At 37.7% G+C, this 16749-nt stretch overlaps 2 protein-coding genes across 2 annotated transcripts in view; one reads left to right on the forward strand and one right to left on the reverse strand.

The window, feature by feature from the left end:
• The window catches only part of ABL1 (ABL proto-oncogene 1, non-receptor tyrosine kinase), a gene marked incomplete at both ends in the record, with an annotated part of 129244 nt that overhangs the window by 59148 nt on the left and 53347 nt on the right, over positions 1 to 16749 (reverse strand). The gene's annotated exons all lie outside the window — the stretch shown is intronic.
• Positions 9724 to 16749, forward strand: part of LOC307055157 (S-adenosylmethionine decarboxylase proenzyme-like) — a gene marked incomplete at its 3' end in the record, with an annotated part of 30156 nt that continues 23130 nt past the window's right edge. The window contains 3 exon segments of the mRNA XM_079707129.1: positions 9724 to 10388; positions 10744 to 10937; positions 10940 to 11233. Of these exon segments, the coding sequence (XP_079563255.1) occupies positions 10273 to 10388; positions 10744 to 10937; positions 10940 to 11233 (604 nt within the window). The 5' untranslated portion in view covers positions 9724 to 10272.

Below are 16749 nucleotides of genomic sequence, written 5' to 3' on the forward strand. Positions count from 1 at the left end.
ATAAGCACTGTCAAAACTCATACTCTAAAAGGGGCAAATTTTACCATATGTAAATTATACCTCAATAAAAACACTGTTTTCCTTCTTCAAATGTCCCGTTCCTCAGGGGAGTCCACTCACTGCCAGAGCCCCTGCTTGGTGCTTCCCTGTGAATAGAGCCCCTCTGGGACTGTGAGACGGCACTCCATTGCTGGACTTGATTTGGCTGGTGAGAATTATATCAGTGGTCCTACAGTGAGGACAGTCTGTACAATTCGGTTTCTTTCCCTTTGTTCCTTCTGCTCTACAAGACCCCAAGTGGAATATATATCAGAAGTACAAAAAGCACCGATAAGTAGCTTTATCCATTGTCATGCCAGGTGGTAGAAATCCATGCTAAAGGGCTGTCTTTCTCTAATGCAAACCTCCCTGTACCTGGATAGGAAAGCACTGGTGACCGTGGAGGAGAGGCAGCTGTGGGGTGGTAGAGAGAAGCCCTGCAAGAGAGCAGGGCCCTGGGTTCCAGTGGGAGGCTCGGGGCGGGGGGCACTTCCCCCACTCTGAAACTCGTTCACCTGCAAAATGGAGGCTAAGCCAAATGCCTGGTACCACCTGTCTAGGCTCTCAGTCTGTGAGCCGATTCAAGGTCTAAGGTAAATTTTTCTCTTTCTCCTTGTCAAGGGCTTTTTAAAAATGACATTTTCCTGACTAGAAAGAGTGAGTTTGCAAACTTACAAATGCCAGCACTTGTACCAAAAAACTGGCTTCCCTTATCTAGACCGTGCCCACAACCAACCAATCCTCACAAATGGATTTAGGAGCCTTTGGGCCACAGGAAGATGAAGGGCAGGTCTCCAGCAAACCACATCAAGAACATGGACAGTCAGCCCTGGCTGGCTGCAACTGATTCCTGTCTCAACATTTCCAGAGCAAGTGAGCCAGAAAGCTTTATGAAAAACAGTGTCCAGAGCCCTGGGTGTTCAACTTCCTGCCAGTGAGTTGTACAAAGACAAGGGGTGGGGGCTTATCAGGTTTGTACATGGTCTCCTAAGGACTGAAAGCAGCGTTTAATTAATTCTGCAGCTTCCCAATATTTAAGGTGACAAAATTGCCTTTAACTTTGTCCTATAGTTGCTAGCTCTTGACTCTGCCTAGGATTTGCATATCTGATTCCTGGTTCTCAAAAAGCCCCATAAGTGACATTTGGCAATATTCAGTATCTCTCAGAACCTCAAATTTATTTACCCTTTGACCCGGCAATTCTATTTCTGGGAATTTACAGACTTGCCTACACATACACATACAAGTGAATATGAATACACATATATTCACTGTAGATTGTTTAAATAGCAAGCATCTATCATTAAGTTAAATAAACTTTGGTCTTAGCCTTCAAAATGGGGTACATTGATGCCTGGATGGGGGTCCATGTGAGCTTTCCAAGAAGTATGCAAGTATTTATTTAAAAAGGAATCAACTTGCAAAGCCTCAATTTCATACATCATCCTTTCTAAAACTGATCTGCCTAAGAACTCCTCTGTCAGTTCTCCTTTTCTCATGTTGCTTTTGTAATTACCCCTCTCCTTCCCCACAAAGGAGAGGAACACCTCTTGTAAATCCATGGGTTTAAAAATTCCTGGCCATCAAACTATGGGACAATCTGAGAATATGTCGCTTTAGACAGGAAGATGGTTTTCTTTTTCTTTCTTTTTTTTTGAGAACAAAGCAAAGAGAGCACCATTAAGAGAGAAATATTCTGCAAATGTTTACAGAGTACATACTAAGAGCTAGGTACTGTCCTACACTCTAGGGTTACAACAGGTAGAATATGGGGAAAAAATCCCTGCCCCTCGATAGTTCACTTTCCATTGGGGGTAGGGGAGACAGACAACAAAATAAATTATAGAATACATAAGAGGGTAAAAACCTCTAGGGAGAAAAAGCAGGTAAGAGGGATGGGGTTGCTGAGGTTGAGGAGTGGGGATTGAGATTATAATTTTAAATAAAGTGGTCAGAAACACCATCACTGAAGATGACAATTGAGCAAAGACCCAAAGGAGGTAGTGTGAACTATGGGGGAAGCACTTTCCTAGCATAGGGAACAGCAATTGCAAAGTCAATGGGGCAGGGAGTTTGACTGGGGGAGGTCCAAGGAAGAGCAAAGAGGTCAATGTGGATGGAACAGAGTAGGTAAGAGGGAGAGTAAAAGGACATTAGTCAGAAGTTGCAGGGAGGTGGGGAGATCTTGTCTGCCTGAGGTGATTGCCAGGGCTTTTTGGCTTTTACTCTGAAGGAGCTGGGAAGGCACTGGAGGTTTGGGGCAGAGGAGACACTGGGATTTGATTATATTTAAAAGGATTACTCTGGCTGCACAGGGAGAAGAGACTAAGAGGGAACATCTGTACAGTAATGCTTACCTTGAAGAATGAGCTGGGAAGTGTTTGTTCCCTCTTTTTCTAATTTCTGGAAAGGCTGTATAGAATTTGTAATATTTCTTTCTTAAATGTTTGCTAGTATTCACCAGTAAAACCATCAGGCCCTGGCATTTTCTTTGTGGGAAGGTTTTTAACTACAATACAAACTCAGTTTCTTTAATAGATTTGGGCCTATTCTGGTTGTTTCTTCTTGAGAGAGTTTTGGCAGTTTGTGTGTTTCAAAGAACTTGTCTGTTTTCTCTAGGTTGCTATTTGGTTTACTTATTAAAATTTTTGTATTCTCTTTTTTTCCTGATTGGTCTGGCCAGAGGTTTATCAATTTTATTGCTCTTTTCAGAGAACTGGCTTTTGGTTTCATAGATTTCTTTATGGTTTTTCTGTTTTCCATTTCACTGATTTCCACATCGACCTTTTTTCTGCTTAATTTGGGTTTCACTAGCTTTCATTTTTCTAGTTTCTTAAGATGGGATCCCAAGGTCAGTTATTTGAAGCTTTTTTCTTTTCTAATACAGGGTTTTAGTGTTAAATAAATTTCCCTTTAGCCCCATCCCCAAAATTTTATGTTGCATTTTCACCCTCATTCAGTTCCAAATACTTACTAATTTCACTTTTGATTTTTTTTTCTTTGACTCATGGTTTATTTAAAAGTGTGTTATTTCATTTCCAAATAATTGAAAGCTCTTCCAGATATCTTTCTGTTACTGATTCCTCATTTAATTCTCCTGTGGTCAGAGATCATACTTTCTATGACTTGAATCAGCTTACATTCATTGAGACTTTTTTAATGGCCCAGAAAATGATTTATCTTGGTAACAGTTTCATGTGCACTTGTAAAGAATGTGTATTCTACTGTTTGGGGTGGAGGGGTAGAGTGTTCTATAAATGTTAATTAAGCCAAGACAGTTGATTATATTGTTCAAATCTCCCATATCCTTATTGATTTTCTGTCTATGTGTTCTATCAATTGAGTGAGAGGTGTTAAAATCTCCAAATATAATTGTGGATTTCTCCTTGCAGTTCTATCAGTTTTTGATTCATGTATTTTGAATCTCTAATACATATATAAACACTTAGGATTATATATTCTTATTGGATTGACCTCTTTACCATTACGAAATGACTCTCTTTATCCTTGGTACTATGCTCTGTTTTGAAATCTACTTTGTCTGATATAGACATTCAAGTTAATCTTTTGATTAATGTTGACATGGTACAACTTTTTCCACCCTTCTGCTTTTAATCTATTTGTATCTTTATATTAAAAGTGGGTTCATTGTAGGTAACATATAAATGGGTCTTACTTTTTTATCCAATCTGACAGTCTCTGTTTTTTATTGGGACGTTTAGACTTTTATATTTAACATACTATCAATATGGAATTTAATCTACCATCTTGCTATTTTATATTTATCCAATCTGTTCTTTTTTAAAAAATAAGTTTCAGATGTACTGCTATGTAATCTGTTCTTTGTTCATTTTTCCAAGTTTTTCTGTCTGCCCTTTTTTGTATTAATTAAATACCTTCATTATTATAATTTATCTCTGTTGGCTTATTAGCTATAACTCTGCTGCTTTAGAGTTTATCATATACATCTTTAACTTATCACAATCTACTTGCAAATGATATATTACTTCACATATAGTATAAGAATCTTACAACAGTATACTTCCATTTTCCCACTCCCATTTGTGCTACTGCTGTCATAAACTTTACTTCTACCTAAGCTGTAAATGCCAGTGTGTTATTTATTTCTGCTTTTGTTTAAAAGACATATCTTTTAAAGAGATTTAAATAATGAGGAAAGGGCTTCCCTGGTGGCGCAGTGGTTAAGAATCTGCCTGCCAATGCAGGGGACACAGGTTCGAGCCCTGGGCCGGGAAGATCCCACATGCCGTGGAGCAACTAAGCCCGTGCGCCACAACTACTGAGCCTGCGCTCTAGAGCCCGTGAGCCACAACTACTGAGACCACGTGCCACAACTACTGAAGCCCACGTGCCTAGAGCCCGTGCTCCACAACAAGAGAAGCCACCGCAATGAGAAGCCCGCGCACTGCAACAAAGAGTAGTCCCCGCTCTCCGCAACTAGAGAAAGCCCGCACGCAGCAACGAAGACCCAACACAGCCCAAAATAAATAAATAAATAAATAAATTTTAATAAATAAATAATGAGAAAAAATATTATATATTTACAAGGTAGTTACCCTTCTCCAGTGTATCACTTTCTTTTTGTAGCTCTGTTTTCCACCAGGTATCATTTTTCTTCTGCTTCAAGGACATTCTTTTACATTTTTTTTAGTGCAAGCCTGCTGGTAATGAATTCTTTCAGTTTTTGATATGTCTGAAGAAGACTTTATATTGCCTTTGTTTTTGAAAGATATTTTCACCAAGAAAAGAATTCTAGGTTGACGATGTTTTTCTTTTGTTTAAAGATGTTGCTCCACTGTTGCCTGGCTTACACTGTTTTCAAAGCGGAATCTGCTGTCATCCTAATCTTCATTTTCTCTGGCTGCTTTTAACATTCTTCTCTATCACTAGTTTTATGCAATTTGAGTATAATGTGCCTTGATACCATTTTTCTTCATGTTTCTTGTGCGTGGAGTTCCTTGAGATTCTTGGATTTATGGGTTTATTACTTTCATTACATTTGGAGGGGTTTTTTTTCAGTCATTTTTTTCTTCTGTTATTTCTTCTATCCCTCACACTTCCTTCCTCCTTCAGACACTCCAATTACACATATAATTGGCCCCGCACTTCACTGATGCTTTGTTCATTAATTTTCTTCAGATTTTTTTCTTTCTGTGTTTCATTTTGGACAGTTTACATTGTCTTCAAAATCACTAATCTTTATTTCTATGCTGTTTATTCTGACATCAATTTCATTCAATGTATTCATCTCAGCAATTGTAGTTTTCATCTCTAGAAGTTTATCTTCCATGTCTCTAATTAACACCTTTCCTCTAGCTTCTTAAACATATGGAATACAATTATAATAATTATTTTAATGTCCATATTTGCTATTTCTACCATCTGTGTCATTTCTGGTCAGTTACTGGAATATTTCCTACTACCTTACATACCTAGTAATTTTTGACTGGATGCAGACATTGTGTATTTTACCATGTTGGGTCCTAGATATTTTTGCATTGCTAAAAATATTCTTTAGCTTTGTTCTGAGATACAGTCTGGAAACAATTTGATCCTTTTGGGTTTTGCTCTTAAACGTTGTTAGGCAAGACCAGAGTAGCATTTACTCTACCATTAATTGGGGCAAGACCCTTCTGATGGTTAATTTTATGTGTCAGCTTAACTGGGTCACAGAGTATCCAGATATTTGGTCAAACATTATTCTGGTTGTTTCCATGAGGGTGTTTTTGGATGAGATTGCCCTCCTTAATGTGGAGGAAACATCTTTTCATGTGTCTGTTGGTTATCTCTGTGTCTTCTTTGGAAAAATGTCTGTTCAGGTTTTCTGCCCATTTTAATTGAGTTGTTTATTTTTTTGATAATGAGTTATATGAGCTATTTATATATTTTGGATAATAACCCCTTATCAGTCATATCATTTGCAGTTATTTTTTTCCCATTCTGTAGGCTGTCCTTTCATATTGTCAATGGTTTCCTTTGCTGTGCAAAAGCTTTTAAGTTTAATCAGGTCCCATTTATTTATGTTTGCTTTTGCTTCCTTTGCCTTAGGACAGATAAAAAATATACTGTTACAATTTCTGTCAAACAGTGTTCTATGCTTTCTTCTAGGAGTTTTATGGTTTCTGGTCTTACGTTTAATCTGAGTTTTTGTATATGGTGTAAGAAAATGTTCTAATTTTATTCCTTCATATGTAGCTGTCCAGTTTTCCCAGCACCACTTACTGAAAAGACTTTTCTCCCCATTATATATTTTTGCCTCTTTTGACATAGATCAGTTGACCATTTAAGTGCACGGGTTTATTTCTGGGCTCTCTATTCTGTTCCATTGATCTATATGTCTGTTTTTGTGTCGCTACCATACTGTTTTGATTATTGTAGCTTTGTAGTATAGTCTGAAGTCAGGGCGTGTGATACCTCTAGCTCTATTCTTCTTTCTCAAGATTGCATAAGCACCATTCCTACTGACACCATTTTTGTGAGGTCTTCTTTTCCTGGCCCTTTGGGCCAAATACCTGCTCTCTTCATATTTGAACGCATATGTATCTCTCTCTAACTGGTGTAATTCTACCAATCTGAAATTGCAGTTGCCATTTTGAAAATTTTGTTATGAATAAGATTTTTCATTTAAGAGACACATTAAACACAGAACAAAAAGGGAAGAAACCTCATGAGGAGAGTCTCTGTCTTGCCCATCTAAAAGACAGATCACCTTTTTAAATTGGGAGACCTCCTCTTTTCTCCCATACTTACTAAGTGCCAGCTTTTAAAGGACATGACTTAATAGGATGCCAAGAATCTGAATTACTATTTAAACGAGCTGTACTGACTTTAGCTCTGGTAGTTTTGAGTGGGTCTGTCAAAATGGGTTTTGCCTTGTCTAAGTCTTCTCTCCTTACACAGAGAAGATAAGCAGCCACTCGTATCTATCTGCAGTCAGCTTGCTCTCACTTCTTTCTTCCTTCCTTTCCCATATTTTCTCTTTTCTTGGGTAAGTCTGGAGATTAACTAATAATAAATAGTTTTTCAGTCCTTATGTGCAGACTCAAGAAATATATAGTACAGATTAACAGTCCAAAATTTCCATAAGAAAGAGAGAAAAATTAAACTATTTTTGCTTCTACTTTTCCCTTGCTGAAATTATAACCCAAAAGTTTAAATGTGGGTTTGGGTAATAGTTTTGTTTCCTATACCTAGGTTTAGTATATCCAAGAGTCTTAAAAATCTTTTTGGATATATGACCATAGGAGGTTTATTTATATTAAAATATTTATGTAATATTTCTGATAATTAGATGATTCTTTGGACTATATACAAGAGTGAGATAAAATTAGCTTAAAAATAACTCTATGCCTCCTGATTTTATTATGATATAAAAATAATGCAATAATTAAATCAATGTAAGATTTGGGGTTAATTTCTCATGATTTAAACCTTCTAAATTAACTTTATTAGTTCTATGGATCCAGTAAGTTATCTCTGTTTCCACAAATTGTTTAAAATTATAAAAAATAAAATTGAATTTAATTGAAAGAACTTATATAATAAAATATCTTTTTAAAATGATTTAATCTCATGAATTCTTATAATGCTTTAAATCATAAAGATTTGATGTGTTGGTCTAAGTTTTAATTTCCAGATGTTTAGTCCACTTAGAGATCTCTTAAACGATAAATTGAATTAATTAATAATCTTTTGATATATGGATAATGTCTAACTAAAGGAAAAGATCCAAACATTGGGCACCACATATAGTTTTAAATTACCCTTCTTCCTTATTTTTATATAAAAGTTACCAATAGATTGATTAACTGGATGTGTAAATTTCTCTAAATGATATATCCATGCTTATTTTGTCACTTTAAAATTTGTTAAAGTGACATAAAATGTATGCTCATAGAAAAATTTGCTAGACAGTTCTTGGTTTCCAGTCTTCTAGTTTTCTCTTGTGTCTAGAAACTTTAACTTTAAAGTTAGCTAATATAAATGGTTACAGAGAAATAGGAATAGGTACCTAAGATAAATGTGGTTTGTCTGTTTTTGTTTTTGTTTTGTTTTTTTTTTGCGGTACATGGGCCTCTCACTGTTGTGGCATCTCCCGTTGCGGAGCACAGGCTCCGGACGTGCAGGCTCAGCGGCCATGGCTCACGGGCCCAGCCGCTCCGCGGCATGTGGGATCTTCCCGGACCGGGGCACGAACCTGTGTCCCCTGAATCGGCAAGTGGATGCTCAACCACTGTGCCACCAGGGAAGCCCTGTCTGTTTTTTCATTAAGAAAATTATTAGTTTATTAAGAGAGTAAACCAATATAATCTATGCATTGTTTTATTTAATGTGATGTAATCAGTTAAATTTTACAACTAGTTAAGAGGTTTAATTTTATCATCTATGGGACTTCCCTGGTAGCACAGTGGTTGGGAATCCGCCTGCCAATGCAGGGGACATGGGTTCAAGCCCTGGTCCAGGAAGATCCCACATGCCATGGAGCAACTAAGCCTGTGCACCACAACTACTGAGCCCGCGCTCTAGAGCCCGGGAGCCACAACTACTGTGTCCACATGCCACAACTACTGAAGCCCACACGCTTAGAGCCTGTGCTCCGCAACAAGAGAAACCACCGCAATAAGAAGCCCGCGCACCACAATGAAGAGTAGCCCCTGCTCGTCTCAACTAGAGAAAGCCTGCGTGCAGCAACGAAGACCCAAGGCAGCTAAAAATAAATAAATAAATAATAAAATTAAAAAAAATTTTTTGTCATCTATTCATAAACACATACCTAAGAAGGTATATTAATTAATTCAAAGTTTTATAAATGATAAAAGATACCAGAAGACAAATTTGAGGATAAACTATTAATTGTAAATGTAAAGGGTCTGAGGAAAATAAACTGTTTGTCTAGATTTATAATGCCTACAGATAGTGAATTTGAAGAAAATATTGAATTGTGTTTAAAAATATTGGAAATCTTGGCTCAATGTTAATAAATTTATTTATTCATTAAGAAAAGGACTTATAAATCTTTATTGCAAATTTTTAAATGAATGATAGACAAAAAGTAAAATCAGAATTTGGGTTTTCTTTCTGTAAAGTGACCAAGTTATTCCACTTCCAGATAAAAGATTCCTTTCCTTTTTATCAACAAAATATTATGTTAACTATCTGAATTTTCTGTCATTACTCAAGAATCATTTTGAAAAAAAGTTCCCTTTTTTTTTTTTAAGTTCCTATAATCAACAATTTCTTGTCTTTGGATACTATGACGTCATATACAGAGGGGGTTGGAACATGCATAGAGAAACTCACAGCATTTCTGACTTGGTGAATCAGAAAAGTGAAGCCAGGAAACTACAAATGCCGAAGAGTGCAGAGTAATCTTAGAAGGGACAGAGACGGGGTGATCTCCAAACTCTGTACACTCATCTCTCACTGACCCTTGAACTACTCATACTCATATGTGGGACAGACTCAAAGCAGCTCAGCTGAAGACAAAAGATCTAAAGATAGAAACAACAACAAAAAACTCCGAGTGTTTGGAGAAAACCCTAAGCAACACACAAAAGAGCTACTAGAACTAATAAGTGAAGTTAGCATATTGCAGGATACAAGTTCAGTACACAAAAGTCGTTCTTACTTCTATACATTAGCAATAAAAAGTTAGAGGCTTCCGCAGTATGGCCGGCGACGTTAGCTAGCGCTCGCTCTACTCTAACGCGGAAACAGCGGACTACAAGGGACTGAGCTGTATCTGCCTCTATTTCCAACAGACTCACGTTCAACTTTCACTCACACACACACACACACACACAAAGCCGGGAAAATTTTATTAACGCTTTAAAAAAAAAGTTAATGTAGAATTATAGCAAAAATGGAACCTGAACTTTAGTTAACACAGCCGGAACAATCCGCAGCTGCGGCAGCAGCAGCGGGAGAAGAGATTTAATTTAGTTGATTTTTTTTTTTTTTTTTTTTTTTTTGTGGTACGTGGGCCTCTCACTGTTGTGGTCTCTCCCATTGCAGAGCACAGGCTCCGGACGCGCAGGCTCAGCGGCCATGGCTCACGGGCCCAGCTGCTCCGCGGCATGTGGGATCTTCCCGGACCGGGGCACGAACCCGTATCCCCTGCATTGGCAGGCGGACTCTCAACCACTGCGCCACCAGGGAAGCCCAATTTAGTTGATTTTTTGTGGTTGTTGGTTGTTCGCCAGTCTCACGGTGATGGAAGTTGCACATTTTTTCGAAGGGACCCAGAAGCTGCTGGAGGTTTGGTTCTCCAGGCAGCAACCCAGCGCAAACCAAGGATCTGGGGATCTTCGCACCATCCCAAGATCCGAGTGGGACGTACTTTTGAAGGATGTGCAGTGTTCAATCATAAGTGTGACAAAAACTGACAAGCAGGAAGCTTATGTACTCAGTGACAGTAGCATGTTTGTCTCCAAGAGACGTTTCATTTTGAAGACATGTGGTACTACCCTCTTGCTGAAAGCACTGGTTCCCCTGTTGAAACTTGCTAGGGATTACAGTGGGTTTGGCTCAAAGCTTCTTTTATTCTTGTAAGAATTTCATGAAGTCTTCTCACCAAGGGTACCCACACCGGAATTTCCAGGAAGAAGTAGAGTTTCTTAACTCAATTTCCCCAAATGGAGCAGCATATTGTATAGGAGGCATGAATTCTGATTGTTGGTACTTGTATACTTTGGATTTCCCAGAGAGTCGGGTAATCAATCAGCCAGATCAAACCCTGGAAATTCTGATGAGTGAGCTTGACCCAGCAGTTATGGACCAGTTCTACATGAAAGATGGTGTTACTGCAAAGGATGGCACTCGTGAGAGTGGAATTTGTGATCTGATACCAGGTTCTGTCATTGATCCCACACTGTTCAATCTTGTGGGTATTCAATGAATGGAATGAAATTGGATGGAACTTATTGGACTATTCACATCACTCCAGAACCACAATTTTCTTATGTTAGCTTTGAAACAAACCTAAGTCAGACCTCCTATGATGACCTGATCAGGAAAGTTGTGGAAGTCTTCAAGCCAGGAAAATTTGTGACCACCCTGTTTGTAAATCAGAGTTCTAAATGTCGCACAGTGCGTTCTTTGCCCCAGAAGATTGAAGGTTTTAAACGTCTTGATAAATGGATAAAGAAATTTAGCAAGGAAAAGAAAAGAGACAGTATACACAACAACATGAATGAATACCAAAATATCATGCTATGTGGAAGAAGTCAAATACAAAAGTCTATGGTTTTTGTATTATTCCACTTACATGAACTTCTTGAAAAGGCAAAATTACAGAGACAGAAGGCAGATGGGTAGTTGCCTGGAACCAGTGGTTGGAGAAGGGAATTAACTGGAAAGGAGCACAGAAAAAATTGTAATAACGAGGGAACTGTTTTATAATCTCAGTTGTGACAGAGGTTCCATGATTACACAGCAAAATTCATCAAAACGTACACTTAAAATGGGTGGACTTTATTACATGTAAAGAATACCTTAATTTTTTTTTAATTACTTAAAAAAAAATCTCCCAACCCAGGCCCTAATATTCTATACATATCCTCCCCTAAGACGTTGTCAAGGTACTGTTCAGTGTTCTCCATTACTTCACTAAGATTTCCTTCCTTGACAGGCTTCCCTGAAGGTCTGTGAGGAGTTGACTGTTAACAAATTTCAACTATATTTCACTTATAAAAACCATTATGTTACAGATTTTATCATCATGATATCAATAATGGTTGACACATAACTTTTTACTTACTGTATCAAGCACTCTATATGCAATATCCCATTGAAATCCCATCAAACCCTTTAGGGAGGTGGCATTATGATCCATTTTCTTACTGAGGCCATAAGAGTAAAGTTATTTGTCCAGGGTCACAGCTAATACATGATAGAATCTAGATCAGGACTCAGACTGGAGTATGTGTACCCCTTGGAAGTAAATGAAGATTTTCCAGGGGTTATTAGACACGGATCACTTTTAAGAGAATAAACTCCCAAACCTCAGCCTTCCTGTGTACTCTTCGTACAACCAATCTGCCTGAGCCAATGCACCTGCAACCCTCCCAGTAATTCTTTCCCATGGCCCTTTCACTATCACCCATCATGCACTTTACAAAGGCAAAGTTCACCCTCACCACGGAGCACTGCTTACCAGTACCAACACCTCTGGGAGGACAAACACAGCTCCAAACATTGGCGTTAGTGCAGCCTCCTTTCCTTATGGCACCTTAAACCCACAGTTTTATGACTCTCCTGGCTTCATTCACATTACTGTTAAGGGTGAAGCATGGGGTTGGAAGAGGGGCCTTTGAGGTTGCTCTGCACTCATGTACATCACAGAATGGGCTGGTATGTGTAAAGACAATTTTTGTTTAACCACCTTGCTTCTTCAATCCCCCTGCTATTCTTAAAGAATTCATTGTTATTATAGGAAGAGGCAGAGAACAAAGTCAAGAAAGGGTTGGTAGGAAATACTGAAGGCAAAGGTTTCTCATTTCATCCAGGTAACAAACCGTGGCAAAGTACTGTACAATATTCAAGAAATAGAGAAAGCACGCTGGGAAATCCCAATCAATCTCATAGCATGTCTCCTCTGTATTTCCACTATTCTCAAGTAGTGTGAAAGAGCTTGGTGATTATTCTTTTCTTTTCTTTTTTTTTTTTTTTAGAGATTCTTATTTTTACTTGAAAAGTAAAAATAAAAGCAACAATAACAACAAAAAACAACTAAGGTACACATTGGGAACTGAACTACTATAGGTTTTCTTTCTAGAGGTGTGACATCCATGTTTTCTGGTCAGTAATGTTCTACCAAATATTGTACTAAACCAAAGTACTAAATCCAAGCAGACAGATGACCAGTAAAACTGTTTGCTACTGGTGATCATTCTTGATTTGCCAAAAGATTCTTAGATGCTGTAAATGCACATTTATTTTTTACTTGGGCACGAGTCTCCTGCTCCTTGTTACTTATCTACCTTTTCTGATTATTGGAATAAATACACTTAGCAATTTGAGATTAATTTAACAGTAATATGTTACAGGTTCCATTGTGAGCAATAACTTAGTAACAATCATTAATATACGTTTTGTAAGTTCCACACTTAATATTGGGCCCAGTGTCTTCTCTGCCTTTCATTAATAACATCTACAAAGTAAATTAAATTGTACTCTGAGAAGCAGAACATCCACTTTTACATATGGTGTAGGATACAGTGTTTTCAAATGCAACCTTCTTAAACATTCAAGAAGCCAGGAGAGGGGCTTCCCTGGTGGCGCAGTGGTTGAGAGTCCGCCTGCCGATGCAGGGGACACGGGTTCGTGCCCCGGTCCGGGAAGATCCCACATGCCGCGGAGCGGCTGGGCCCGTGAGCCATGGCCGCTGAGCCTGCGCGTCTGGAGCCTGTGCTCCGCAACGGGAGAGGCCACAACAGTGAGAGGCCCGCATACAGCAAAAAAAAAAAAAAAAAAAAAGAAGCCACGAGAGAAAAAGGTCTGATGAATATTCAACAAACAACAGGGGATACTCCTAAGGGGGGTGATCAAGAGAAAGAGACATTTACTTATTTTAAAATAATGAGTAAACACTACCATTGTAATAAAAACAATTACAATCAAAAAGTATTCATCAGGATAAGAATTAAAAGGTAATCATTTGTTTACTGGAAGCTTCTGGAAGCTGTATCAATTCTGACCTGCTGAATAGATGAACACCAAAGGGGGGGAAAAAGAGGGGAAAAAGGAAAAGGTACCTGGTCTAATCTCTTGATGTAGTGTTTGAGCTTTGAGAACAGGTCCATGGGTCCTGGCAACAGAGATTTGCACCTGGAATCACAAACCCACTAGTCCTGGGAGCGGAAGAACATCCTGTGTTCTTTTATTACCAAAATATTCCTATATGGAAAATGCCTGGAATAACTGTCAAATACAAATAAGAAGGGTCTTGGCAGCAAGATTTAAATGTTAACCATCACGTTGTTGAATGCTTTGTATGCACGGACTACCCAATACTTACGGAGTATATAAAGCATTCAGAACAGGGTCTGACATAGTTAACAGTAATGTAAGTTTGCTATCATTATCATTATACTGCACTCTAGTAGCACAGAAATGTGAAAAGCATTTCACTGATTCATTCATTCACTCAATAAGTTTCTACTAAATATCTACTATATGCCAGGTAATAGAATATGTACTGAGATTTAATAAAAGCACAAGATAGGCATGTTCCTGTGCTAAGGGAGCTTACAGTCCAGGAGGCGGAGGGGCAATGAACAAAGTATCACATTAATTAAAGTATAATTACAAATCGAAATAAGTTCTCCAAAGACAAGAATAAATCCTATGAGAGAATACAATAAAATGAAAGTTTATATAAAAAGTTCTTAATGACTTGCATATGTTTTATAAATTCCTGTTTTTAAAAGATTCTCTCATTAAAATTCTTTCGATACAGTAAAAGTCAGAGTAGAGACTACCAGTATCTTATTTTTTATTTCTATTCAGTCTTTTTAAAAATTTAATATTGTGGTATCATACCTAAACTAGAAATTTATATCCCACTTGAAAATATACTGATTGCTTAATCAGCCCAGCCATGGCTTTTTATTAAGAATTTTTCATGTTTACAAAGTGGAAAACACTTATTCTCTAATTTATCTATTTAGTCAGTCAGTCGTGATTTCTAGACATCAGAGTCCCTTAAAGAGAAATATACCTAAACAACAAAACAATGTGGCCAGTTATGCAAAATAAAGGTACCAAATTAAATCTTTAAGCTCTGAATACGATAATCAATATATCATATCTGGACACAACTCTATTCATAAGTGCAATAACTTTAAGCAAAATTTTTGTATCTGTCAGGCTCATGCACTTATGATATCGTTGGGAAAACATTTTTAAAAATAAGAGCAAAGGAACAGCTACAAGGAACAGACTATTCCGAAACCACTTCCAGGAACAGGGTTTGTTTAAACAAAATGTATTAAGTGAAACCAGCTGCATTAAGGGTTGATGCCATCTGAAGTGGAATTCTAAAACCACCCACTTCGTAATATCTGGGTAATTATTCCTTCCTGTTGCTATAAATGAAATACTCAATGGCCAACGAGCTATAAGACAGCATGGCAAGGAGCAGTTCACCAATGAACAAAAGGCCCAATTGTAGTACAAGTGGATGCTCACAAGAAACCCTTGGGTCTTCTAGCTAGTCCAACTAGCTTTATGCTTCCTTATCACACATCGGACAAAGTGCTAAAGAAATGTGAAGAGAGTCGCTCTTTTGAGGGTACCAGGAGAGAGGTGCCTACAGTCAGGAATAATCATATTCTGCCAGTGGGTCAACTGATGACGCTTTCACACAAACTGATGATTTAAAATAAAATAAAATAAAATAAAAAATTCCAGGAATTAAAAATATGCTCTAGGGAATTCTAAAATGCATACTTTTTTCCAATCTGAAAACTAAAACAGATCTGAAGAAAAATGGAGCCTGAATCATAACCAAGGTTTCATTATTTAAAATTATTTTCCTTAACTTATAACAAAAGCATATGAAAGGGCTTGCCCCTTTGAAGACTTCCTCGTGGCGACATATCAGGGGAACCCTTCGGGAAGTCATGTGACCCAGTCAAGAACAACCATCTATTTTGAAAATGTTTCCCAGTGTATCATCAGTACTGGTGGTAGGACTGTAATCAAAACAATGCAGTTGAGAAACGCAGCCATTAATCATTTTATTTTGGAAACCAATTAGGGGATGATGAAGGAAGAAAAAACAGTGATTCATTTGTTTTGATGAAATCTGGCCTTCAAAAGATAGAATGGGCCAGGAAACACACATATTTTTATGTTCTAAGGTATCTTAAACTTGGCCTTTAAAAAAAGATTCTTCCCAAGCTCAGTAAATGAACAAAATAAATCAGCTAGTTTATGAACTTGACCATGATATATTCTGCTAACTTTATGGATGTAAGCTTGCAGGTAAAAAAATATATATGACCTAAGGGCAGTCACAAACTTTGCTGTTTGAAGCACCAAACTCAACAAGATAGTGATGTACCATGATCCAATGTCACCTGCAGGATGATGGTAGCTAATGAGGTGCACTCATTAGCTGTGTTTACCTGACTCTTTAAAAAGCAGGCAAAGCTCAGTACTAAAACTCAAGTCAAAATGTGCAGTTCACAACACAGCTTGTATGGACCAGATTTGTTTCTTAGAAGAATGTCTGAAACTTCTATAATGGACGGAGAGGATAATATCAACATGTTCTGAAAGGTTTAAGAACATTCCAATTACAGGAAACCCTGATGATTATGACTACCACCAGTTAAGAATTCAAGCACAACTACGTAAATAGACAGTACAGTATTATTTGAAATATCTCTTAAAATATCCTATTTTTTTACAAAAAATCCTTTTTTAAGTTTTATTGAAGTATAGTTACTTTTCTCTTAAAATACCCTATTCAACATTTTCCACACATCTTAACCCATCTTATACCCTCCCCCATTCAATACTTCCACTCTTTGTGCTGCCCAGGACCCCACATCAGAAATCTTATTTGACATGGTTACTGGTTTGTTATAGAGAAAGGGTACAAGCGGAGGGCTGGGAGGATGAAGAAATTCTTGAAGGACCAGTTGGTGCAGGAGGTAGCTGATGGAAACTGGAAAGGAAAAA

This window comes from Hyperoodon ampullatus (assembly GCF_949752795.1).
Source record: "Hyperoodon ampullatus genome assembly, chromosome: 6".
NCBI lineage: Eukaryota > Metazoa > Chordata > Mammalia > Artiodactyla > Ziphiidae > Hyperoodon > Hyperoodon ampullatus.